Below are 24121 nucleotides of genomic sequence, written 5' to 3'. Positions count from 1 at the left end.
GTGGGGCCACTGACGCAGCTGCCTGTTCTGGGAACCCCAGCCGGGCAGCAGTTCTGGGAAGGCTGCTGCTCCGGGGAGGAGTGTGTCTCTGGCCCCCTGCCAAGGCAGCCCAGCTGTCCCAGAGGACAGAGGAAGCTCCTGGCCGACTACAGTCTGGAGCTCCGGGGGTCAGCGGCTGCCCAGCGAGGCCACCCGGAGCCCCCACTGTCACTGGCTTCCTCTTCATATGCGCTTGTCATGGGACTGGCTACATCCTCTCTGCCCATCCAGCCCCCCTTCAAGCCGGTTTGCGGTCAAGAGAGGGACGAGGAGTGGAGAGCAGGAGGCCCTGCACCCCATCGGGCTCAGGAAGAGCCGCCGGGTCACTTCCCGACTGCTGCTGGTTTCTGACATTTCAAGACTTGCCACTCACGTCCTCCCAAATAAAGAGTAAGTTCAGAGTACCTCACTGCCAGCAGGAGGGTTTCCCCACGTGTGGCAGGCTCACATTCTCACCAAGGGCTGCTTCCTCCCTCCCTGACCTTGGCTTTGTCACTTGCCGTCTCTGACCCTCAATTGCGGCCAACAGCACCACATCCCAGGGTGGCAGGGGCTGCATGTCGAAAGGCAGCAAAATCAGCAGTCAGGCACATGGGTCCTGGAGCGAGGCGGCCTGGGTTCAGGCAGCTTGTAACTTCTCTGTGCCTCAGTCTCTTCATCTTTAAAAGAGGGGGGAGGTTAAAGGCCCCCACCTCATAGAGCTGTGTGCATGGCCATTACCATAAGTAAAAACCTGGTACTCAGTGTTTAAAAATAGATTCTAGAATCTGTTACTCTTGACTTTCAAGCAATAATATTTAATAGATGTTTACTGAGCACACATTACATACGTGTCAGGCACTCTTCGGGTCCTGGGGACAAAACAACGGCCATAAAGCTCTGCCCTCTTGGGGTTTGGGGCTTGTATTCTCGTGGTTGGGAGACAAACAGTACGTATACAGAGAAATTTAAATGCTACAAGTGATCTTTGATTCTCCCAACGTCATGAGCTAATAAGCAGAATGAGAGTGTTTCCTATTTTGCCAAGATGAAATATGTTTTGGGTGAATTGCTTAGGTCCTTTATCTTTTTCTTTTTTAAAAGATTTTATTTATTTATTTGGCACGGAGAGAGAGAGATCACAAGTAGGCAGAGAGGCTGGCAGAGAGAGAAGGGGAAGCAAGCTCCCCCCCCCCCCGCCCCCAGCAGAGAACCTGATGTGGGGCTCTATCCCAGGACCCTGACATCATGACCTGGGCCGAAGACAGAGGCTCGACTCACTGAGCCACCCAGGCACCCTCTTTACCTCTTTTTCGTAAAGGGACCTTTGTCTTATTGATTTCTAAACTTCTTTATATATGAAGGCCCTTAACCCTCTGCAGTGTAGATTGCTATCTTATCCAGGTCTTTGCTTCCTTTTTTTTTTTTTTTTAAATGGTGTATTTTGACCGGGGGAAGTTGAAAACATTTTTACAGTAGGATCTTTCCATCTTTGCTATCTACATCCTGAAATAAAACAAACATTCACACGTGTAACCTCCGTGATACGGTTAGAGGTGGTGATAAGTAGATGCTGTGATAAGAGGTAACGGGGGGGGGACCTCTCAGTAGGTGGGGTTTCTGGGTGTAAAGGCTCAGAGCATGTCCAGGTGCTCAGAAGACTTGTGGGGGACCGGGAGGCGGTGCAGGGGAAAGGGTGGAACGTGTAGCAGGGGCCAGACGATCACGGGGCTCAGGGGTTTTTGGTGGTTTTGCTTGGTTTGGGTTTTGCATTTTCTTACACTTTTTAAGATTATCTGTGACTCACCTGCAGTCGTTAAGAAAGCATCGAGTCAGGCTCCCCCAAGAGCACCGGCTTCGGAAGCGGCAGTCCAGCACCACGAGCAGCATATGGACACCCCCTGGTCTCGCTCAGGAGGCACCTGTTTCCTCGGACGCATCTGCGCGTGCGCGCGCTAGTGTGCATGTGCGTGTTAGTGCGGGGCAGTCTGGTCACGTGCCGGGTCTGCCTCTCCAGCCCAGCCGCAGCGATGCCCGCATCCCTTGTGTTGCTTTTTATAGCCACGCGGACCTCCCTCGCTGCCCGCCAGCCGGGACTCTGTTCTCCATCTCTGTAATTTTGTCCTTTCCAGAATGTTAACGTAAATGGAATGCCACAGGGTGCGCCCATTGGATGCGCCCTTTGCGCTCTGGGGCTTGGGTTTTATTTCAAGTCGGAGATGCTCCTCGTGGCGGGGCCGTGAACTGTGGGCATCTCTGGGCGGGCCCCTGGGTGGAGACGCCCTTCAGGACCCAGAGGTCAGTGAAGGGAACGAGCAGGGAGTTCATGGCCTGATTTGATTTGATTTGATTTTTTTTAAGATTTTATTTATTTATTGGACAGACAGAGACCACAAGCAGGCAGAGAGGCAGGCAGAGAGAGAGAGGAGGAAGCAGGCTCCCTGCTGAGCGAGAACCCGATGTGGGGCTCGATCCCAGAACCCTGGGATCATGACCCAAGTGGAAGGCAGAGGCCCCAACCCACTGAGCCACCCAGGCGCCCCTCATGGCCTGAGTTTAAAATGACTCTGCCCACCCCCGGCGTGGGGTTGAAAACAAAGTGAGTCATGTCTGCAGTAACTCCTAACTTCCCCCCTTGCCCCACCTGATCCTTCTCGCAGCCCCAGACTGGGTTTTTGGAAAATCTTGTCGCTGTTCAAACCCTTAAAAACTGCTCATTGCCTAGATGAGGGGTCTTTGACCTGAAGTCCTTACTTCGGCTGTGGGGAGATCTATGAACTCCTAAAATGAAATGCAAAATTTAATGGGTGAAACTTGGCATGCTGTAAATATCATGTTTGTTCAGCGAATGATGAGCGTGTAGGATGTAGGGGGCAGAGCCTTTAGGCTAAGCCTTTCTAGGCCTTGTGGGGTTTTCCGGCCCTGTATGTCACTTATCATTCTCTGGCCAAGTTTCATTCAGGTCAGCAGTGTTTCTTCCAAAGGGATGCACAGGTGTGATTGGGCAGTCACCTCCCTTGTCCTGGTGCTCCTATCTCTGTTAATATGACTTCCACTAGCTTTTATGTCTGTTTGTTTTTTTTAAGCTGCTTGTGGGGAGTTTGTAGACTTCAGCCCTAGGTCTTTCCTGCTGTTGCTGGTCCTGTTGCTGGGGCTGCTGATGTTTGAAATTGACAAGCAGCAGGGCCGGCTCTTCCTGGCCTGTTTCATTCATCTAGTTGGGTTCATTCTGTAGTTCTAGAAGAAGGTGAAGACACCGATGTACTGGAATGCACTTTGGACTCAGAAGACAACAGACCTGGGTTCTGACACTAGCTCTCCCCTCTTGCCAGCTGTGGACCCTGATGGGCAAGTTACTTGACCTCTCTGACCTCAGTTCTCCCAGATGAAAAGTGGGGTTAACAGGCCATCTTGCAGGGTTCTTGGGCACATTCAATAAGGTAATGCTCCTAACGCGCTTAGCTAAGTGCCAAGCACAATGTAAGTACCTGACAGGTGGGATTTTGTTGACACGAATCTTTGGCTGGACCTAAGGAAACAGTTTCCACTCATCAGTTCTGCTCAGCTGTGACCTGGAGATGAGCTTCTGTGGAGGAGAGGGAACTGCAGCCTGTCAGAGAGAGAATATGTGCAGGGCATCACTGTTTGGGTTGGCAGTGAAGCCTGGAGCTGCCTGCCAACTCCAGTGGGTCAGGAATCCCATGATTGAGAGTGTAAACTTGAAATTATTTTCTCCTGCCGTATGCTTGATCCACGCACTTGGTAATTACTGTTTTTACATCTCTTATTTATCGCGTCTCTGTCCTCCATCCCTGTGATATTCGGGGAGGCTGCTCATGGCAGGCTGTGACTGTTACTGCTCATTGCAGGCTGTGACTTCCCCTGAATGCAGCCCCCGCTTGTCCATGAAGCCAGCTGGCATGTGCGTGTGTGTGGTGCGTGCGCGTGAGCATGTGCATGCACACGCGGTTATGGGCATACACGTGCCTGTATTTGGATGTGCCCTCTGGGACAGATCAAAGATAGCCACCCTGACTGCTCATGTTTTAGTCTCCCCTGCCAGGGTGGCTTGACTTTATCATAGTAGCTCTTCTGCTGTGTGACTTTGTCCATGTTTTCTTGCCCTCTCTGTTTCTCTTGATTCAAAATCAGAGCTCAGGTGACACCTTTGCCATTTCTGCCGAAGGATGCTGTGGGCATGTGTGAACTTATCAGAGGAAAAACTACCTGGATTTTGTATTTCACCTTTTCTGCCACAGGATGCTGTGGGCATGTGTGAACCCATCAGAGGAAGAGTTCCTGGAACCTTGTAGAGGACACCAGGTCTCGGTGAAGTTTGATGCTTCCTTGCAATTTGTGCACTTGGGGCAGGAACAGCCGAGAAACAAGGCTGTGTTCTTGGGGGTGGTGGGGTTAGTTTCAGAAAGCTCCCGACCTTGATCTGTTCCCATTCCTGGCGATTGGTGAAGGTGCTGCCTGCCAGGCTTCTGCATCTAAAGTTAGATAAAATTGTATCTCTATATGAAGTATTGTGTATAATATATGGGACGTTGGAAAGTTAGTAAGTATTCTGACTCATTAAATTAATAAGCCATACAGATTTTGTGGGGAGATACTTAAAGGTTGCCATGGAGACATAGATCTGCCCCCTTCCCCCGACATGTTGATCTAAAACAGAACAGACTCTTGTGCCCTGTTTGACTCCAAGAGTTAAAATCAATTACTACATGTTTATTGCAGTGCTTCAGTCGTGCCTGCTTGAGCCCCGAATACTGTTAGCTGGGTCCTGTGTCTTTTTTGATGAGTCCCCACCATTCTTGGGGTGCGTCCTTACTTTCTGAGACAAGGATTCCAGGTTTATCGTGCACTTTCCCTGCTCCTGTGGTCAGCCGCTTCTTCCAGGAGCCCTTGCTCCATTCGGTGTGGAACGGTCCTCGAAGCCAAGACCTGGGCGCTGGGATGGCGCGATGATCAGGGGTAACACACGATCATAGCCCGGGTCCTTGACTTACAAAGAGCATTACGGAGGCAGTTGACAAGCTGGAAATAGGAAGGGTCTGGGATCCGATGGCAGTAAGGCCTCAGTGTTAAGTGCCTGGTTTTGATGGTTGCCTCCTGGCTATGTAGGAGAATGAAAGTCCTTTCTTCTGAAAGATGCACCGCAGTATTATGGGGTAATTTATCCATTATGGACAAACGAATGAATAAAATGAATAAATGCCAGGGAAGTAGAGAGACCAAGAGGAAAGGTCTGGAGGTGGGAACGGGTTTGGTGCGTTCCAAGGGCGGCCGGGAGTGAAGATGTGCGGGTGGCAGGAGCGCGGTGCACAGGTGCTGGGCCAGGCAGGGAGGGAGGCCGTGCCGGCCGGGGAGGTCCTGCAAGTGGAGAGCTTCCAACACGGGCATGAAGGCCTTCCTGTGCTCCAGACCCTGGGTGCAGACGGCTTGAGGTACACACCTCACTTCCTTTTCGGGTACGACCTTGAGATTGAGTTTGGTATCGTTTCCACTTTGCAGATAAGGAAGCTGACGCTGTGAGAGATAGGGTGACTGCCTTAACAGCATGCAGCTACCCAGCAGCAGAAGGAACCTGGAAGCCGCGATAGAGACCCACGCAGGGGTGGGGAAGGCAGGTGCTCTCAGCATTGTTGGGAACATACCTCAGTACCTTGCTTTTTAGAGGGCTTTTGGCATTATGTGCTTGGAGCGTTGCGGAGGGGACAAGGACTCACTCCCTGTCCCCCATGGGCGTTCACGTCTGAGGGTTTTTCTTAACAAAAGTGACCAGTGACGACTGGGACTCTGACCGTGTCAGCTCATGTAGTGGTCACGAGACCCCAGTCAGATGGGAGCTGTTATTAGCTCCTCTTTACAGGGTAGGAAACTGAGGCACAGGGCCGTTTGCTCAGGCTCACAAGGAGTGACAGAGCAGGTGCTTAAACTTCAGGAAGCCCACTCCATAGCCTTTGCCAAGAGGGGTGTTGAGCAGTATTTTACGGCCTAGAAATACACACACTCTGAAACAGGAGAGGTTGTACCAGCCCATTCTGTTGAACCGGACACTCACAGAAAAGATGAGAAACACGCAAAAAGGTCGCCAGTGGTGGTTTCCCAGGTGATGGCGTTACAGGCATTCTTGTTTTGCTTGTTGCCTCTGTCCCTCTTCTCCAAATTTTCTGCAGTGATCAGATGTGGCTTTTGTAATATGAGAAAAGATCAACAACATACTTTTTTTTAAAAAGGGAAAGAAAGAAAGAAAAAAGAAAAGAAAGAAAAAGATAAAGGGACACCTGGGTGGTTCAGTTGGTTGCGTGTCCAACTCTTGATTTCCGCTCAGGTCACAAGCAGGTCGTGAGATCGAGCCTGGTGTGGGGCTCTCTGCTCAGCGGGGAGCCTGCCTCTCTCCCTCTGCCCCTCCCCCTGCTGAAATACATAAATAAATCTTTTTTTTAAAAAAGGAAAAAAACAAGCTTAAGGCAAGGATCAGGGGAATATGGGGTGATGGTTCTCCAAGGATGAGCACAGTTACCACAGTGTGTAGAACAACAAAGCAATAACAATAAACAAAGGCTAAAAATCCAATGGCAACCCATGGGGGACACTACGAATTTGATGCTTTGGATCTACAGTGGTATGGAATGATACTTAATAATATATTAAATACTAGGAGCGCCTGGGAGGCTCAGTGAGTTAAGCCTCTGCCTTTGGCTCAGGTCATGATCTCAGGGTCCTGGGATCGAGTCCCGCATCGGGCTCTCTGCTCAGCAGGGAGCCTGCTTCCTCCTCTCTCTCTGCCTGCCTCTCTGCCTACTTGTGATCTCTATCAAATAAATAAAAATATTTAAAAATATATATTAAATACTAAAATTGAAGTTTTAGTAGGCAGAGGATGCTCTAAGTAAAATTAATAAAGTTCGTATTTATCTCCCTGTTTGTACAGATACAAATCTGGAAGCACTGATATGAAGGTGTACAGGAGTTATTGCTAGACCTTGTAATTTGGGGGGAATTTGCATTGTGGGTTTTTGGGGGGGGGGCGTGTCTGTCCTTTCTGATTCTTATTCTCCAGTCATGTGTTGTGGGATGCCATTAACACAGTAAGGGCAGTGGACGATTCCATTCATGTAAAACACAAACACTAAAGGGAATCTACGGGGTTAGAAGTCAGAGTTGTGGGGTGATGACCCGAGGCCGAATGGCAAAACCCCAGGAGTGTTTAACAAGAGAGGCTTGTTTAGCTCGGGTCCAGCGGGCCAACTTAACTGGACTTGGCTGAGCTTACTGGGCTCAGCTGTGCACCTGTGGCCAGCCTCAGGTCGGCTGCATGGCTCTGGGGAGCTCACTCACAAGACTGGGAATGGCTGCCTGTTCACTAATGCAGAATGGGACTGCCTGTGACATGGCATCGTCCCATGTCACCATCCTCCCGCAGGCTAGCATGGCTGTTTTCTCAAGGCAGTGGTCGTGCAAAAGCACGCTTCTGCAACACATCCCCTTGCTAATATAATCCAAGGGCAGGGGCGAATGCCCTGCCCAGAGGGGTGGTAGTGGTGGAGGCATTGAAAAGCTATGTGATCCAGGAGGGGTGTGAAGAATTGGGGCCATTGACATAAGTCTAACACACTCCACACACTCAAGCATCATTTTTATTACTTGGATATACCACCATTTATTTAACCAGCTCTATAAGGCTAAACATGTGAACATCTCCAAAATGTATTTAAAGGAATTGTAAATCTTTTAGGGCTTTATTTGGGGTTTTAACACACACACACGAAGGTTGAGTAGGGAAATAAATTGCTAAGTGTTGGGTTAGATGAAGAAAAATAAATTTCTTTGCTGCAGGACTTATCAGAGCCTTTACAAGCAAATGTGCATTACGAACTTTCTAAAGTCCCAGGGTTGCTTAAATTTAGCAGGTCATGGGGTTTTTCTTAAGAAGTGTCTCTTGGGACAAGGCATTCTTTGGCTCTCATAATGGGCTTTGTGCATCTGTGTCATGTTTCATGATTACAGAGAGAAAGCATGCACATGCATGCCTGGCGAACACAGAGGGCTCATTGTTGGCACTAACCTGGCTCACTTTCTCTCAGCAGGTATCTTAGGATCTCCCAATGGGGCGGCTTTGCTCTGGGCTCACATTCCCCGTGAGCTGCCTGATCCTGGTGTGGGTAGGAGGCTCTGGTAAGTCCCCAACTCCCATTCATTCCTTTGTTGGGCCACTCATTCAGCAAATGTTTACTGGCCCTTTAGATGCCAGGCTCCTAGGATAATCAGTGAACAAAACAAAGATTCCGGGCCTTGAGGAGCTCACTATAGTGGGAGGGGACAGCTCATGATGTTGGTCCTAATTATAAATCAGTTGTAAAGAGTGTTAGAAAGTGATAGAAAAAGACAGCACGGAATGGAGTAGGGAGCACACACTTGGCAGGGCGGGGTGGGGTGGCTGCAGCACCAGATGCGAGTTTGGGACACAAGGTAAGTTTGAGATACTTATTAGAAATCTAGACTAGAAATTTCTTAGATTAGAAATTTCCTTGATTTGGCCTCAAAGGGGCAAGTAGTGGAGTTTCCAAAAGGTAAAGGTAGACCCCGCCTCCCGGGGTCTTCTTCCGCTTCAGGAACCTTCCCCCATGCTGGCTGGGAAGCTCCAGAACCCGCCCCGCCCCCACTCCCTGAAGACTGGCACACAGCTGGGACTGCGGTCTCCTTGTTTTGTGAGGGACTCCTCGGTCCTGTCTGGGCTGGATTCGGACTTGTCCTCCGGTGCCTGTCCCCCTTGCTTGTGTGACTCTGGCTGCTCAGAGCATTCCTGTGTCCCCGCAGGGAGTGTTAAGGTCCTGCGGGAGCCCAGCTGCTTCTCCGACTACATCAGCGTCTCCGTCTGTCAGTGGGAGATGGGCTGTCCCACCAACTGCAGTGCCGAGCTCCGCCTGTCCTACCAGCTGAACTTCATAGAGTCTGAGTAAGCCTGGGGTGGAGCTGGGATTTGGGGGAGGCTGGGCCCGGAGGGCTGGGGATAGAGCGGGAGTGGGAGAGTTCGCTGTGTTGTGCGGTGGACCGTGGAACCCCGGATACGTTGTTCCAGGTGGGTCACTGGAACCATCCACAGCACCTGGGGCCCTCTCCTAGGCAGGGCTCAGAACATGATCGTGTGCCCAAGGCACATAGTTAAAAGGACATCCTGGCATGTGCCACACACCAGAACATAGGGTCCACCGACAGAGACATTCCAAGGTATACCAAGCTGGATGGGCTGTGCTTCAAAGTGTGGTACAATGGCCTAGACCAGGGATCTGCAGACTATGGCCTGAGGCCCACACCCGGCCCACCACCTGCCTTTGTAACTAAAGTTTTATTGGCACGCAGCATGCCTATTCGTTTCTGCATTGTCTGTGGCTGCCTTTGCACTACAGCAGAGTTGAATAGTTGGGACACACACACTATGGCGCTCAAAGTCCCAGATATTTGCTATCTGGCACTTTGCTGAAGACGTTCACTGACCCCCCTAGCCTAGCCTGTGAGACGTGGGGCACTGTCCACTGGGATAAACGGTGCTACCCACAGGTACACTCAGACACACACACACACACACACACACACATACTCACACTGTTATGAATTCCTTAGTGCCTTTGTTTCTTCCCTTCCACTGGCTTTCAAGGGGGAGCCAAATTCCAGGACCATGGCCATGGCCAGAGCCATACAAGAATCCGTGGTGGGTGTGGCCTGTCGCTGTGGCCAGTAAGGAGAGCAGCACTTGACTGTTGTCCTCACCACACCCCTGTTCCCAGATCTGATCCTGGAGGCAGAGTAGTTGGGAAGCCGGTAGAGCATGTGTCCCGTGAGTCATGTTCCAAGAATATCGTGAACACAGTGACCTAAGGCCACCTCTGTGTCTGCAGGAACCGCACGTGTGTCCCCGAGAACCGAGAAGGTGCAGTGTGCGTGTGCTACATGCCCATAGATGACGTGGTCCAGGCCGACGTCTATCAGCTGGACCTGTGGGCTGGGAAGCACCAGCTGTGGGGCGGCTCCTTCCAGCCCAGCAAGCATGGTAAGTCGGGCATGGTGGACAGGGCCCAGGGTAGGGGCGGTTCCCGATCCCCAGCTGGGCTCTGGGGCAGGGGTGGCCGGGCTCCAGTTGGGAGTGAGGCGCAAGCAGTCTTCTGCGTATTCGCAGACACGATGAGATGTTTTTTCTCCTTCCCAGGCCTCAGTCCTCCTATCTCTGAAATGGGAGTGGGCTCCCTAGCACATCAGGTCCGCTTTAGCTTTTATATTTCAGCCCCCTGATTTTAAGTGCCCGGACTGGGGTCTTGAGATGAGGCTTTTGCTTAATGGAAGGCACGCTGGCTGCCGAGGTCTGTCGCCTGTCGCCTGGTCCGCCGCTGCTGCTTCAGACGGTCCAGACCACTGAAGGCTGATGTAACCTGGCAGCCTCAGTCCCCACAGCAATTCATTGTGATTCTGCTGTGGCATAGTGATGGGAGTTTAAAACACCATTTATTGCTGTGTGACCCTGGGCAAGTCACATGACCTCTCTGAGCCTCATTTTCCAGAAGAGAGTTATCCCCATTTTACATCTGAATACAATACAGAGAAGGCAAGTGACCTGCCTAAGGTCACACAGCTACTAAGCCACAGAGGAGAATTTTCACCCGTATCCACAGAGTTCGGGGCTCTGCAGTTCCTGAAGGGCCTGTTTGTGCCACCCACGGGCAGTGGGTTGTTTAAAGAAACCAGTGAGCAAACCAGTGAGCAAACCCATGAATTAAAATCATTTCTGCACACGTGCGTTGATTTTAATACATATTTTGTAGCTATGATTGCCTGGATAGGATTGCTGAAAAGGAGACAGTTTTCACACCCACAAATCCAAATAAAAACAGTGAGTAAAAACACAGTACATGGACGGGGCCCCGTTGTGTGAAGGACAAAGGTGAAAAAGGGCCGATTTAGGGTCAGCGGGGCTCACACGTTTTGCATTTCACTGTAGAAAGCTGGTTAATAACCACGAGTGCCAAGTAGAGTTTTAGCAACATTATAATTGGTATTACAGTTGTCGTGCTCTGCTGAGATGTCGTCTGTGTAGGATTCCAGAAATGTGCTACAGAGGTGTGGCTGGCTACAAATCTGAAGATTTGTTTATTTATTTGGGAGAGAGAGGAAGAACAGAGGGAGAGGGAGAGAATCACAGGCAGACTCCCTGCTGAGCACGGACCACCCCCCACCAACGTGGGGCTCGATCCCCGACCCTGAGACCATGACCTGAGCCCCAATCAAGGGTCAGATGCTTAATGGACCGTGCCCTCTGGGAGCTCCCACAGTTGACCCATGTCCTGGGGGCCATCCCCCTCCCCACACCCGGACAAGCTCCTCACCAGGCATCTCTTCTCCACAGTGAAGCCCAGGGCCCCCGGGAACCTCACGGTTGACCCCAACGTCTCCCACATGTGGCTGCTGATGTGGACCAACCCATACCCTACCGACAATCACCTGTACTCCGAGCTCACCTACATGGTCCACATTTCCAATGAAAACGACCCCACGGACGTGAGTGTGTGCGCCGGGGAGCTTCTCCACAGCCCTTGGGACTCGGGCGAGTGGAGACTCAGGCCCTGGGGCCTGACTGCAAAATCGGGGACCTAGGGCTCGACTTCCACCCTGGCCCTGTGCTGGGTTCAGTCCTTTTTCACGGAGAGAGGAGGCCCAGGCTCAGAGCCTCCCACCCCCACCGGACAAGTTCAGCCGTCATTTCATGCTGTCCCTCAGTCCCCGTGACATTGACCTTGTAGGATGCTAATGGCATCCGATTCGGGCTTTGCCATCACAGCAGCGATTGTGAGCTTGCTTCTTAAATGAAGATAGTGACAGGTTTTTAAAAGGGAGAGCTGATAGACAGCAGACTATCCAGGAAATACCAGCAGGGGCTGTATGCAGCGGTGGGGGGCTTGGCTCCCTTCTGTTTCAGTTTCCAGTGGGGACAGAGCTCATTTCCTGCCGGCCTCCTGTTCCCCTCACACATTCCCAGGGAGGGACAGCATCGGAACCCCTCAGAGCTGGGTTCGGATACCTGCTTCCGCCCACCAGCTGCATGATCCCGGCCATGCCGTGTAACCTCCTTGTGCCTCAGTTGTCTCATCTGTAGTATGGGTCTCAGAGCTGGGCTACCCAGAGTGCCGAGTGTATGACGCGGACAGGCTCTCCCGCCCGGCAGCCAGTGCGCCGTAAACACTGTTCTTCTCTTCTCCCAAGCGCCACAGGCCTCGGAAAGCCCCATCTGCCGTGCCCTCCCACACCTTGGTCTAGAAGTCATGACGTCAGACCCTCGGAGGGCCCCCTCTGAGGCACGCCCCGTGTCCGGGGACCCAGGCTGGCTTGGCTTCTGCCAGGGAGCGGGCTCCTCACGTCTTCAACTCCCACATCAGCCTCTGTGGCTGCTTCCTGTCTTTCTGCCCCAGCCAGGGAGGGGGAGGGGGTGTTGATTCACATCTCCCGGGCTCTCAGGTGTGGTTTCTCCCCTGGCATGGGGCCTGGGTGTCGGTGGGGCGGGGAGCGGTAACAGAGCAGCCGGGTGCTCACAGCAGAGGCCCAGAAAGCGTGGGACGAGGAGCAGGTTCCGTTTTGGAGCTAAATCCCCGCCCCGTGTCCTGGGAAGTGCAAGGCTTATTAAGAGGGGAGAGAAGGGTGTGACCTATGGGGGCCAAAGACATGTTCCTTATTTGCTCCTGGTTCCCGGAATCTGTCCCGCCCTTGGCTCCCTGCTCTTAGTCTGCACTGGCTTCATTTTTAGGCAGGTTCTTGCCTCCTGCAGTGGCCAGTACATCCACCAAGAGCTCCATGCTCCATGCTCGCTACCTGCTAGAGCCACAACAGGAAAAGTTCCTGTCGCCCGAGAGTCCCAGTAGAAGTGCTGGTTGCCTGGCTTGGCTCACGCGCAAATCTCCGAACCCAGCCCAGGCTGTGGGCAGGCAGGAGGGTGCGGGTGCTGTGCTCTGATTGGCCAGAGGCGAGCCACGTGCCCTCCCCTGCACCTGCAGGTGCGGTCAGCCCCACCTGAGCCAGACGGCTGGAGAATGAGGAAGGGGAGGCTCCCCAGAGGGAACCCCGGGAGGGAGGAACGGGGACAGGGATGCGGACAGGGACGCGGACAGGGACGGCTGAGACCCACTCAGGGGCAGGACCTGGCCCCGAACTCCGGCCAAGGTGGGAGAATTGACCAGCATACCCAGGCCCTGGCTCCGTTGTCCCAGACCTGCTCCGGGCTGCCCAGGGCCTCGGAATTCTGGGTCCAGCTTCTCTCGTTGTGGGGCAGAGGCCATTGGGACACTCCTCACCCATCGCTCCGTACCCCGGGGACAGACCCGACCTGTGCCATTCCCCTCACTGGTCATTGGCCAGCGCTGATCACAGGCGAGGGAATGGGATGGCCGCGATTGGTCCGAGGATTAGCCAATGAGGATTAAGCAGTGAGGATGAAGGCGGGAGCGGCCCCGAAGCGCACCTGTCCGGCCGGTGATGGCGCGGACGCCGGATCCGCGTCCAGCCCCGCTTGCCACCGCATTGCACGCACCAGCTGTGGCTCAGACTCGATGCGACCAACCCCTTTTTTTAATTTTTTGGTGGTATGATTGACATACAATAGTGTATGCGTCTCAGGGGTCCAGCAGAGTGCTTTGACGTTTGTGCCTGTTGCAAAGGGATCCCCACCCGGTGACCAGTGACCTACCGCCTGTCCCCCTATGGAGGGAAGAGAATATTAGTAGCCGCGGGCCCCGCGCTGTACGTTCCTTGGATGGGCTCAGTGGGAAGGAGACGTCTTAGAAATCGGCTGTGGGATTTGAGGGATAAAGCGACTCAGGGTCCTGGATGGTTTCTGAACGAGGTTCTACAAAGGACGTGGAGTTTTATCCTGGGCGTGGAAGGGTGTCTAAGAGCTTTCTAGATCGGGAAGGTAGGCTGCATGGAGGGAACCCCACGAGCGCAGGCGTGGAAGTACAAGGAGGCAGTGAAACCCCGGGAGGAGTATGGTGGGGGGACATGAATGCTATGTTCATGGTCGTAAAGGTTCCCATTTCCTGCGTGCCTGACATGTGCTCGGCTCGACCCGGATCTCTGTCCACTGGAAAGCCTTGCAGGTGGGAGGCTACTGGTCTCTCCACTTCAGTGACCAGGAAACCGAGGCGTGGAGAGATGGACCGACTCACCCAGTGTTGCCGGAAATGGCAAAGCTGGGGTCGGAAGCCGGGATTTGAACTCCAGAGCCTGTGCTGTTTGTCCTACCTCAGATCTTTCTCTCAGGAGTGGCCTCCCAAACACCGGGCCTCTTGGCCGACACAAAAGCCACAAGGAGTTTCTTGCAAGCTCCAGTTTCTCTTCCGTTTCTTAGTAAAATATTTCCCAATCCCCTTCTCCTCTCCAGACTATACAATTCCTTTGGAGAACTAGGGCCAGCGGGGACTTCCTGCTTACTCATATTTAGAAAGAGAAGAAGGCTGTGAGTGAGTGTCCTCCTCTTCCGGCCTCCATTCCCGCCTTCGGCCCCTCCCCCGCCCCAGCTCCGCTGGGAAGCTCTGCGACCTGTTGGGGCTCTGTGCAGTCCCTCCCCTCAGCTCACTTTACACCAGACCCTTTCTCCAGGCGTGCATCCAACCTGCACATAGAAGCAGAGCTGCAAAAGGTTGGGCCTGGTGGGGAGAGGAGCCCCAGGCAGAGGATTTGGGCTACTCCCATGCCATCGGAATCAATATGGAACCCAGAAGCTTGTTTGTTTGTTTAAATAAAAGTAATACATGTAGTAAAAAAAAAAAAAAAAAAAACTCAAATGGTAGGAAAGGACTTAGAATAGTAATATGTTTCTCTTGTGACCCCACTGCGCCCGTCTCCTGGCAGGAGGGGAAAGAAGGCCGGGTTAGAGCCAGCAAGTAGCCTTGGAGGCGTGCATGCCCTTCCAGAGAGTGATGCGTGGACAAGCAAACGTGTGTTCATCACGTGTTAGCTTTCTCTTGCTATATAATAATATCACCACGAATGTAGCTGTGTTAATCAGCACGTGTTCTGTTGTCCCACAGTTTCTAGAGGCCAGATGTTTGGGTACGGCTGAGCTGGGACCTCGGCATGGGCTCTCGCCAGGGTGTGGTCAAGGACTCGGCTATGGCTGTGGTCTCATCTGAGGCTCGACTGGGGACAGATCTCTTCTGAGTGCCAACTGTGATGTTGGTGGCACTGTTCCTTCCAGGCTGCTGGACTGGGGGCTGCAGGTTCTCGCTGGTCCTTGGTGGGAGGCTGCTCTCGGTTCTTTCCCCGTTGTCTCCTAGCCAGCCGGAATTCTAGCCTTACAAGATATAACCCCATGCGTGTGGTCCCTACCTACCCATCATTTTTGCCTCACTCTGTTGAATAGGAGCGGGTCACAAGCCCCACCCACACTAAAGACGAGGGGAGTACACACAGGGGTGTGATACAAGATAGGATTCCGGGGGCCCTCCGAGAGTCTGTTTTTTTTTTTTTTTTTCTTTTTTAACTTAAAAGGTGACCAACAGCACATACTAATTTTCATTACCTTTTTTGTTGACTAACAGGTCTTAGAAGTCCCTTCCCAGAGATTCTAGGCCAAAGTTTGGGCTTGAGTGTGAAGGCTCCAGAGAGCCCCCAGAGAAGAGAGAGGCTCAGACTTTTTCTGTGCTGTAGGAAGGTCTCTGTTATGCTTCCTCCACGCCAGGCGCTGTCCTCCGTGTTTACCTGCATTAACCCTCACAACCGACCTGGGTGGGGTATGGACTTCTATTACCACTCTTTTGCAGAAAGAGGGTATCCAGGTCTAGAGAAATTATGTCACTTCCCTAGGGTTCCACAGCTAGAAGGTGGCAGTAGGGACTTTTACCCTCAATTTACAGATGAGGAAACTAAAACTCGGGTTGCCCCCATAATGTCTCATGGCTGATCAGGGAGCCTGGGCGGGGAGGGGGTGTGGCTGGGTGTGGCTGACTCCTCCCTTTGTAGAGATGGCAGAGAAAGGCCCGAATCAGAGGAACAACAAAATGCCCGGGCTGATGGCTCTTCACCGCTGTGGGCAGCTGGTCCTTACCTTCTCCACCAAGCTGACGCACTAACGTGCCCCTTTCCTCCACCAGTTCAAAGTCTATAATGTGACCTACATGGAGCCTACCCTCCGGGTGGTAGCCAGCACCCTGAAGTCTGGCGCTTCCTACAGCGCCCGAGTGAGGGCCTGGGCCCAGAACTACAACAGCACGTGGAGCGAGTGGAGCCCCAGCACCACGTGGGTTAACCGTGAGTATCCACAGGGAGGCGAGGGCAGGCGGACCGTCTGCTCACCCCTTTCATGCCGTGGCTAGACGTCTGCTCCAGCGGAGCATCCGCGTTTCCCTTGTGTCAGGTGCCGGGATGACTGGCAGACTGGTGGAGTGGTCAGGGTGGGCACGCGAGGCTGCCGGGATGACTGGCAGACTGGTGGAGTGGTCAGGGTGGGCACGCGAGAGCCCACGGCTCTCTACGTAGGAATGCATCTGTTGCTCATGTAACACCCAGCATGAACCTACCTGGTTTGGGGGGGGTTTCCTCCCTGTGGCTCCCTCACTCCCTGGGATTCTTAACCTTTGCGTGTTTGTGGACCCCTTTGGCGGTCTGGGGAAGCCTGCGGACCCTGCCTCAGAATGCTGTTTTCAAATGTGAGAAATACAGTATGTGGAATCACAAGGGGAAACTAACTTTATTGAAATGAGGTTATAAAAGTATCTAAAATATATTTGTTGTCAACGAGTATACGCTGCTTTATTAGCACCATAAAAATCAGACCGAGTGGTGCTGCTTGTACACGCTGTCATTTCAGAGTAGATGAGCACAAGTGATATTTTTGTTGATTTCTATTTGTGCTGAGCGGTTGATGAGGCCGTTAGGACTGTGCTTTCTCTGTCCATCGAGGGCACGGAGGGATGGGAAGGGGCAGCAGGAGAGAGGGCATGAGGGAACTTTTGGGAGCAGGTGACCGTGAATGAGCGAGAAGTAGCCATCGGTGTGCGGACACCAGCAAAGGTCTCCAGACGGACGTGCCGTGTTCTGAGCGCTCATATATGACGTCCCCACGACAATCCTGTGACATAGCAGTCCGTTAACCCCAGTGTACAGATGAGGCGTAGAGAAGCTGGGTCACCAGCAAGGATAGGACAGGGTCAGGCTTTGAACTCTGGTAGTCCAGGTCCAGAGTCACTGCTCCTGACCTCTGGGCTTCAGGAAAGAGAGAGCAGCAAGTTCAAGATCCTGGGGCGGCTCTGGGCTTTGGAGGAGCCGGGGGACAGTGAGGCGGCCATGTGACAAGGGCTCAGAAGAAAGGGATGGAGTGGGAGGGCTTGGTGGCAGCCAGCTCACGCAGGGTCTCAGGCGACCGTTTCCTGAGGCTTCGGTCTCCTGGAGGCAGAGAGCAGGCGGTACCCTGCACAGTGCGGGCTGACGGCTTCCCTCCTGTTCCAGACTATGAGCCCTGGGAGCAGCACCTGCCACTGGGCGTCAGCATCTCCTGCCTTGTCATCCTGGCCGTCTGTCTGTCCTGCTACATCAGCATCATCAAGTGAGTCCTGGGCTCCGGCATGGGATGCCACCAGGCTGGCCGCCCCGGGGTATGCCGTGTAGGTGGGAAGCCGCCTCGGGACCTTTCTGCTTCCGGTCCCTTCGTTCAGCTAGAAGTATTTTTTTAGGCAGCGGCTATTCACAGGGCACTGAGGCAGCAGCCAAGGGCAAGACTGATGAGGACCCTGTGCTCCTTGTGGCGAGACAGAAGATGCCAAGTCAACCAGGAGCCATAGCTGGTTTCCAGAGCCATCTGTGTGCAGAAGGGAGTTTACCAGGGTCTAGGGGAGAAATGTTTGGGGTGCCGTGTTGGATGGGGGGGCCAGGCAGGCCTGACAGGGTGGAAGGAGCTGGGGAAGGACCGTCCTCCGGCAGCAGCGAGGTGGGTCACCCTGGGTACCCAGAGTGAGGTCCACGCACAAGGGGCACGTGGCAGTAGACAGAGGAATGCTGGGCCGTTGCCGCGGCGGAGTCTGCAGATCTGGGTTCGGATCCTGGCCTTGGAGTTGGGTAGCTTTGTGGCCAACGAGAGGCTGACCATCTTGGGTCCCTCCTTTGTGGGTTTAACGAGCGTATTTCCTGAGTCCTAAGAGTCCCAAGAGAGTGCTGGGTCACAGTGGGCAGGGAGGGTAGAGGAGCTTTGTTTCCGGTGAGCTCAGATGCTTAGAATCCCAGTGTCTCACGGCCTCAGCCCTCCCATCTTGGAAATGGGTCTGGTGAGCCCTCACCCCACAGGGCTTAGCGATGGCTGGGGACTGACTGAGGGCGGGGGTCTCGCGCTTTGGGTCCCACACCCGCAGCAGGTGCGCAGGGATGCAGGCTCCTCTCTTCTGGTCTCGTCACTGATGGCTCTGCGCGGCCCGAGGCAAGTCTTCTCCCCTTCTCCCCCCTGCCCCCGCCAGGAAGGCCCTTTCCCAGGCGTCACCGTGGCTCGCACTGTACCCTCAGTCGCCTCGCGCAAGTTCCCTCCTCGGAGAGGCCTTCTTGGATCACACTCTCCGTTCCCCTCTTCCCCACCGTCTTTATTTTTATCCATGACCCTGAAGAGGCTATGGCTGATGTCTGTCTCTTCTAGAAGGTCCGTTCTGCAAGGGCAGGGATTTTCTCGTCTCCTTCACTGCTGTGTTGCTGATACAGTGAGTGGCACATAGTAGGTGCCCAGCAGAGGTGGGCTGCCTGACCGAGTGGAGTGGGCGAGGGCCGGTCAGAGGCATCTGAGAACCTCTCCTCCCGGTGCTGACGCTGGGTGGCTCCAGCCAGACCCGGACGGAGAGAAGGAATCTGCTTCTCTCTGGGTCTCCTCAGCTTCATCGCTGATGGGGGAACCTGGAACTCTGTCCTGATTCCGTGGGGCTCGTTCCTACCGAAGACAGAAGTGGCCACGTCAGGAACTCCCCCTCCTCCTGGAGCACGAATTTGAGAGTCATGCCCACAGTCCAGCTGCCACTGCCCTTCTGGGATTCGGGTTTCTTCCTCTGTCGAGTGGGATTAGGGCAAGACATCCAGGAACTAGTCAGTGTGGTCTCTGAGCCCGTCATGGAAGAAGCATCAGCTTCTGATGTCCAATGATGTCCAATACCTCTTCCTTTTCTTTTTCAGGATTAAGAAAGGATGGTGGGACCAGATTCCCAACCCAGCCCACAGCCCCCTAGTGGCCATAGTCATCCAGGACTCACAGGTAGGAGCGGGGGCCGGGGACAGTGCTTGGGACTGCCTTGGCAGGAGGTAGGATTCAGAGCAGCTGGGATGTTAAGGATCCCAGGTGGCTTTTGGAACTGCCCACCGGAAGTCAGGAAGATTCCAGGGTTTCAGCAGCTTTGCGTGGTCAGTCACTAGGAGCCCAGAGGCCTTCACTCCCCGCGCCTTGGCTCCCATGGGTACTCTGTTCAATTGGAGTGCTCTCCTCTGGGTTGGTCACTTGGATTCTTATGTCCCTTGGGAAGAGGTGACCCGTGAGGTCACCTCCGTGTCATCTCCTGGAGAGGTGCCTGTACCAAGACAGAAAGCCACAAGGTGAGGGAGATGGGGACAGGCTTCCTGTGTCTTCCCCTTCTGAGCAGAAAACTGCCCCCAGGACACTGGCAAATCTCTCCTCAATTCTCATTGGTCTAAATGGTGCCACATGCCTGTCCCTAGAGCATTCCTGGGTAGGGGAGTGGGAACACCTAGAGACCAGCCACGAGCTAGGGGTGGGTCAGCTTCTCCACCAAGGCCACCGTGTGGGCTTTCCCTGGGCCATATCAGCATTCTCTAGGAGGGAGGGTAGGGAGGTGACACAGGCCACGTCTAGTACAGAAGAGCCGAGTGTCCTCAGTCCTCCAGAGTCGCTCTGGAGTCCAGAGGGGCTGGTTTTGAACCCAAGTTCTGCCACTTACCTGCAGTGTGGACTTGGGGCAAGTTGCTTCACTTCTCTGAGCCTCAGTTTCCCTCTTGTGGGCTATCGTTGTGCCTACCTGATGTTGGACTTCATGGAGACAATACATACAAGACGTCTATCACAGGGTCTAGCTGTTCGTGTATCAGTTAGCTTTGCTGTGTAACAAATCAGCCCACAGTTCAGAGAGTCAGAAGGACAACCACTGACTTAGGCCTTGCTTGTGCAGGTAAGCGGTCCGGGCTCCATGCAGTGGTGTGGGTAGAGGGATCGGGGCTGGGCCCCTTTCCAGAGGCCTCCGTCAGAGATCTGGAAGTTGTCTGCCTCTCACCCGGAGCATGGGGGTGACTAAGCCATGTCCGTCATCGTGCTGGCTGGCCCAGTGTCACTTCGAAGGCATTCTCTTGGCCAAAACGAGTCACCTGGTGAGGACAGATTTATGCGGTAGGAGGAGCTTCAGAAGACTGTGGCCGTTTTTACCATCAGTGCTAGCAACTTAGTACCAGGCAGTCTCACTGATTCCCAGGATGCTGAAGCTCGGAGAGCTACAGTGACCGGACTGGACCTCCGGCCTGTGTGATGGCAAGCCTCACGGCCCTTCTGCAGCAGACGCTCACCGAGCTGTGTGCCACGCTCAGCTGTAAGGCCTCTCCACCCCGTTTCACTGGCTGTCTCTCGATTTTAGGTGTCACTGTGGGGGAAGCGGTCCCGAGGCCAGGAACCAGCTAAGTGCCCGTATGTATACAAACTTGGGTCATAGCCTGTGTGGATTTGGAAGGGTTTGGAATTAGGGCAGTGGGCCCACCTTAAGAGTGGGGTCATCCCCCCCCACCCAACCTCCATGTCTGCCTTTTCCTCCTCAGCCTTCAGCACTTGTCTTGTGATACTGGGCAGGAAGAGGGATGGTCTGCGGAGGTGGGCACGGTGGCTGAGCCCCCTGAGTTTCACCAGGGGGTCAGGCCTCGGCGAACCCCCTTGGAAATGCAGTCCGGCCTGAGTAAGGCTGATAGAGGTTACAAGCCAGACCGAGGTTCCAATGTTGGTGTAATTACATACTGGTTGGCAGAGAGCCGCCATCTTCAATCCTTGAGTATCTGGTCATCACCCTGGCCTCCCGTTGTCTCTGTCACCTCTAGCTCCTCCCCCAGGGCCTCCTGGACTGTCGGACTATCACGGTCCAGTCACTAAAGGGTTGATTGCTGGCCTAGCAGGGGGCTCCAGACCGTGGTCATTACTTATGCTTTGGTATTGACAGATATTTTAAATTGATAAGTATTTTAAATATCATCGTCCCTGTCAGAGACTTTTCCTTGTTTGGTTATGTGTGGCCTCCAGAAATCCCAAAATAAAACACAGGCCCTGCCTGCAGGGAGCTCCCAGGGTAGTAGTGGAGAGAGACCGATAGATTACTGATTATGAAGCCAGGAGGCCTGTGTGCAATAGATAGACATCAATCCGGAACAATTTCAGAGCTGGGCTTTGACGGGTCAGTAGGAGTTTTTCCTGCAGAGAAATTGAATCCTGACCAAACATCTCTCTACTCTCGCACGCAGACACTGGAAGTCCTGTCTTACCAAGCTCCTTCCCTGTTTGCTGGAGCACAGCATGGACAGGGATGAGGAGTGCTCCAAGACTGCCAGAAATGCGCCTTTCCAGGCTCCTGGAAAATCAGCATGGTGCCCCGTGGAGGTCAGCAAGACGATCCTCTGGCCAGAGAGCATCAGCGTGGTGCAGTGTGTGGAGCTCTTTGAGGCCCCGGTGGAGAATGAGGACGAGGAGGTGGAGGAAGATAAAAGAAGCATCTGCCCATCGCTCCAGGACAGCGGGGGCGGCTTCCAGGAGGGCAGGGAGGACATCGCGGCCCGGCTGACAGAGAGCCTCTTCCTGGACCTTCTTGGTGGGGAGACTGGGGGCTTTTGCCCGCAGGGCTTGGAGGAGTCCTGCCTTCCTCCTCCTTCAGGAACTGAGTGTGCTCAGAGGCCCTGGGCTGAGTTCCCGGGGACAGGGCCCCAGGAGGCATCACCCCGGGGCTGGGAGCAGCCTCTGCACCCCGAGTCCCCTCCTTGGGCCCCTCTGACCCAGAGGCCGGCCAGCCCGGCTTTCCCAGAGATGCCCCCCGTCGTCACAGACAACCCCGCGTACCGCAGCTTCGGCAGCCTCCTGAGCCAGTCCGCAGCTCCCGGGGAGGGGGCCTCTGACCCAGAGCAGACTGAACGGCCCGGGGAGGTGGACCCTAGCGTCCCCTCCATCCCCCAGCCCGAGCCAGAGAGCTGGGAGCAGATTCTGCGCCAGAGTGTCCTCCAGCACCGGGCGGCCCCGGCCCCTGGCCCCGGCAGCGGCTACCGGGACTTCGCATGCGCTGTGAGGCAGGCCGGTGTCCCCAATGCCGGCGGGGTGGCAGGCTTCGGCCCTTCTGGGGACGCGGGCTACAAGGCCTTCTCCAGCCTGCTCCCGGGGACATCTGGGGACGAGGCCAGCCCTGGGGACGGGAGCTACAAACCCTTTCAGAGCCTCCCTCCGGGCGGCTCGGGGGCTCCCTTCCCTGTCCCCCTGTTCACCTTTGGACTCGATGTGGAGCCACCACGCGGCCCTGGGGACCCGCCTCTCACAGACAGCGCCCCAGAGCATCCGCGTGCAGAGCCAGCAGGGAAGGCAGGAGACAGGTACAAGACCCTGCTGGCCCCGGAGCCGGCCACAGACGCCCTCAGGGACGACCTGGCCGGCAGCATCGTCTACTCGGCCCTTACCTGCCACCTGTGTGGCCATCTGAAACAGTGGCATGGCCAGGAGGAGCGTGGCAAGGCCCACGCGGTGCCCAGCCCCTGCTGTGGCTGCTGCTGTGGTGACAGGTCCTCGCCGCTGGGGAGCCCCCTGAGGGCCCCAGACGCCTCGCCAGCAGGAGCTTCCCCGGAGGCCAGCCTCTGTCCAGCCTCCCTGGCACCCCTGGGCGTCTCGGGGGAGGACAAGTCCTCTCTGTCCTTCCAGCCGGCCCCCGGCAATGTGCAGAGCTCAGGCCAGGCCCCCGGAAAGGTGACCGGGCTGTCCACAGAGCCCACGTGCACAAGCGCTTCTTAGGGGTGTCCTCTCAACGCTGCGGTCCGCAGGGGAGGACTGTGCCTGCCACAGCTGGAAGCCAGCCCTGGAAGGTGGCTGGGCTGGCAGAGTGATGAGGGACTTGGGAGACCCCAGTCTGAAGTGGGGAGGTGGTCCGACGCAGGGAAACAGAGACCAGACCGCGCGCCCCAAATCTCCCAGCCTTGGCCTGGGCTCAGCACATCCCGTGGGAGTGGATGGCGTGCGGAGGGGGCCGAGGCAGCTTCAGAGATCGGGAATTCCTTGGGAACCTCGGCTTGTGCGCCAGCCGTTGGCCTCTTCATGGGTCCCCAGCTTGTGCAGGGTGCTGTTCCTGCCATGCCCCCCGCCCGCTGCGAGGCCTGCTTTGTGCACCTCCTCACCCTGGAACTCCTGTCTTGTCCGGTTCTGGGATTAGCTGCTGCCGTCCCGTCCCGTGCATTGGACGCCGAGCCCAGAAACGGATCAAGCCAGCCAAGGGGGAAGGACTTGGAGGCCTTGGGAAATGGATGGGTATTGAAGTCGGGGAAGGGTCCTCATTGGCCCAGGGGTGCCCGTTCACCGAACAGACCTCCTTTGGGTTGACACTGGAGGCAGGATCTGGGTTGGGGGGGTTGGGGCCCTTCATTAGGAGTGGACGACAGACACAAAGGGACACAGACGATTGTGGCCACCAAGTTGCTGTCAGGTTCCCACATGACCGTTAAGACTGGGGGGTGCTCCGGGGAAGCAGGGGATCCCCAGAATAAACACAGCCAGCCACTTTGGGGCCGCTCCGTGCCTGCAGCCACCGGAGGCCAAACGGAGGGAGTGGCCCCCCTCCACGGACCCAGCCTCGCGGGGCGGTCCGGACGGTCCACACCAGGCATACTTGGCCTGCACATTGACCTGCCCCCTGGGTTGAGTAATGCTTGTTTGCATCTCAAAGATTATTTTCTCACCTGGTGTGTCTCAGCAGGGGACGGTGGAGCAGGAGGCCCTGGCTTTCTGTATAAATAAAGGCTCCTTATCTCTTCCCCGCCCTCCTCCCCCCTTTATTAAACAAACATACTGCTAGACCTGGTCGAGAGC

General features: G+C 54.8%; 1 protein-coding gene across 9 annotated transcripts in view; it reads left to right on the top strand.

The window, feature by feature from the left end:
• IL4R (interleukin 4 receptor) overlaps positions 1–24108 on the top strand; it is a 35300-nt gene extending 11192 nt beyond the window's left edge. For 3 of the 9 annotated variants that reach the window (XM_082714653.1, XM_082714657.1, XM_082714656.1), the window contains 10 exons: positions 271–429; positions 8115–8202; positions 8845–8983; positions 9924–10075; positions 11423–11574; positions 16155–16311; positions 17509–17605; positions 19204–19282; positions 20664–20713; positions 21532–24108. In XM_082714653.1, the coding sequence (XP_082570779.1) occupies positions 8133–8202; positions 8845–8983; positions 9924–10075; positions 11423–11574; positions 16155–16311; positions 17509–17605; positions 19204–19282; positions 20664–20713; positions 21532–23053 (2418 nt within the window). In that variant the 5' untranslated portion in view covers positions 271–429; positions 8115–8132 and the 3' untranslated portion in view covers positions 23054–24108. Of the gene's footprint in view, positions 1–270; positions 430–1831; positions 1985–8111; positions 8203–8844; positions 8984–9923; positions 10076–11422; positions 11575–16154; positions 16312–17508; positions 17606–19203; positions 19283–20663; positions 20714–21531 lie in introns of all 9 variants that reach the window. The other 6 variants (XM_082714654.1, XM_082714658.1, XM_082714652.1 and 3 more) reach the window with 4 other exon arrangements.
• Positions 24109–24121: the final 13 nt, after the last annotated feature.

The sequence above is a fragment of the Mustela nivalis genome (genome assembly GCF_964662115.1).
Source record: "Mustela nivalis genome assembly, chromosome: 19".
NCBI classification, from domain to species: domain Eukaryota; kingdom Metazoa; phylum Chordata; class Mammalia; order Carnivora; family Mustelidae; genus Mustela; species Mustela nivalis.
This window is presented reverse-complemented; position numbering and strand designations above follow the sequence as displayed.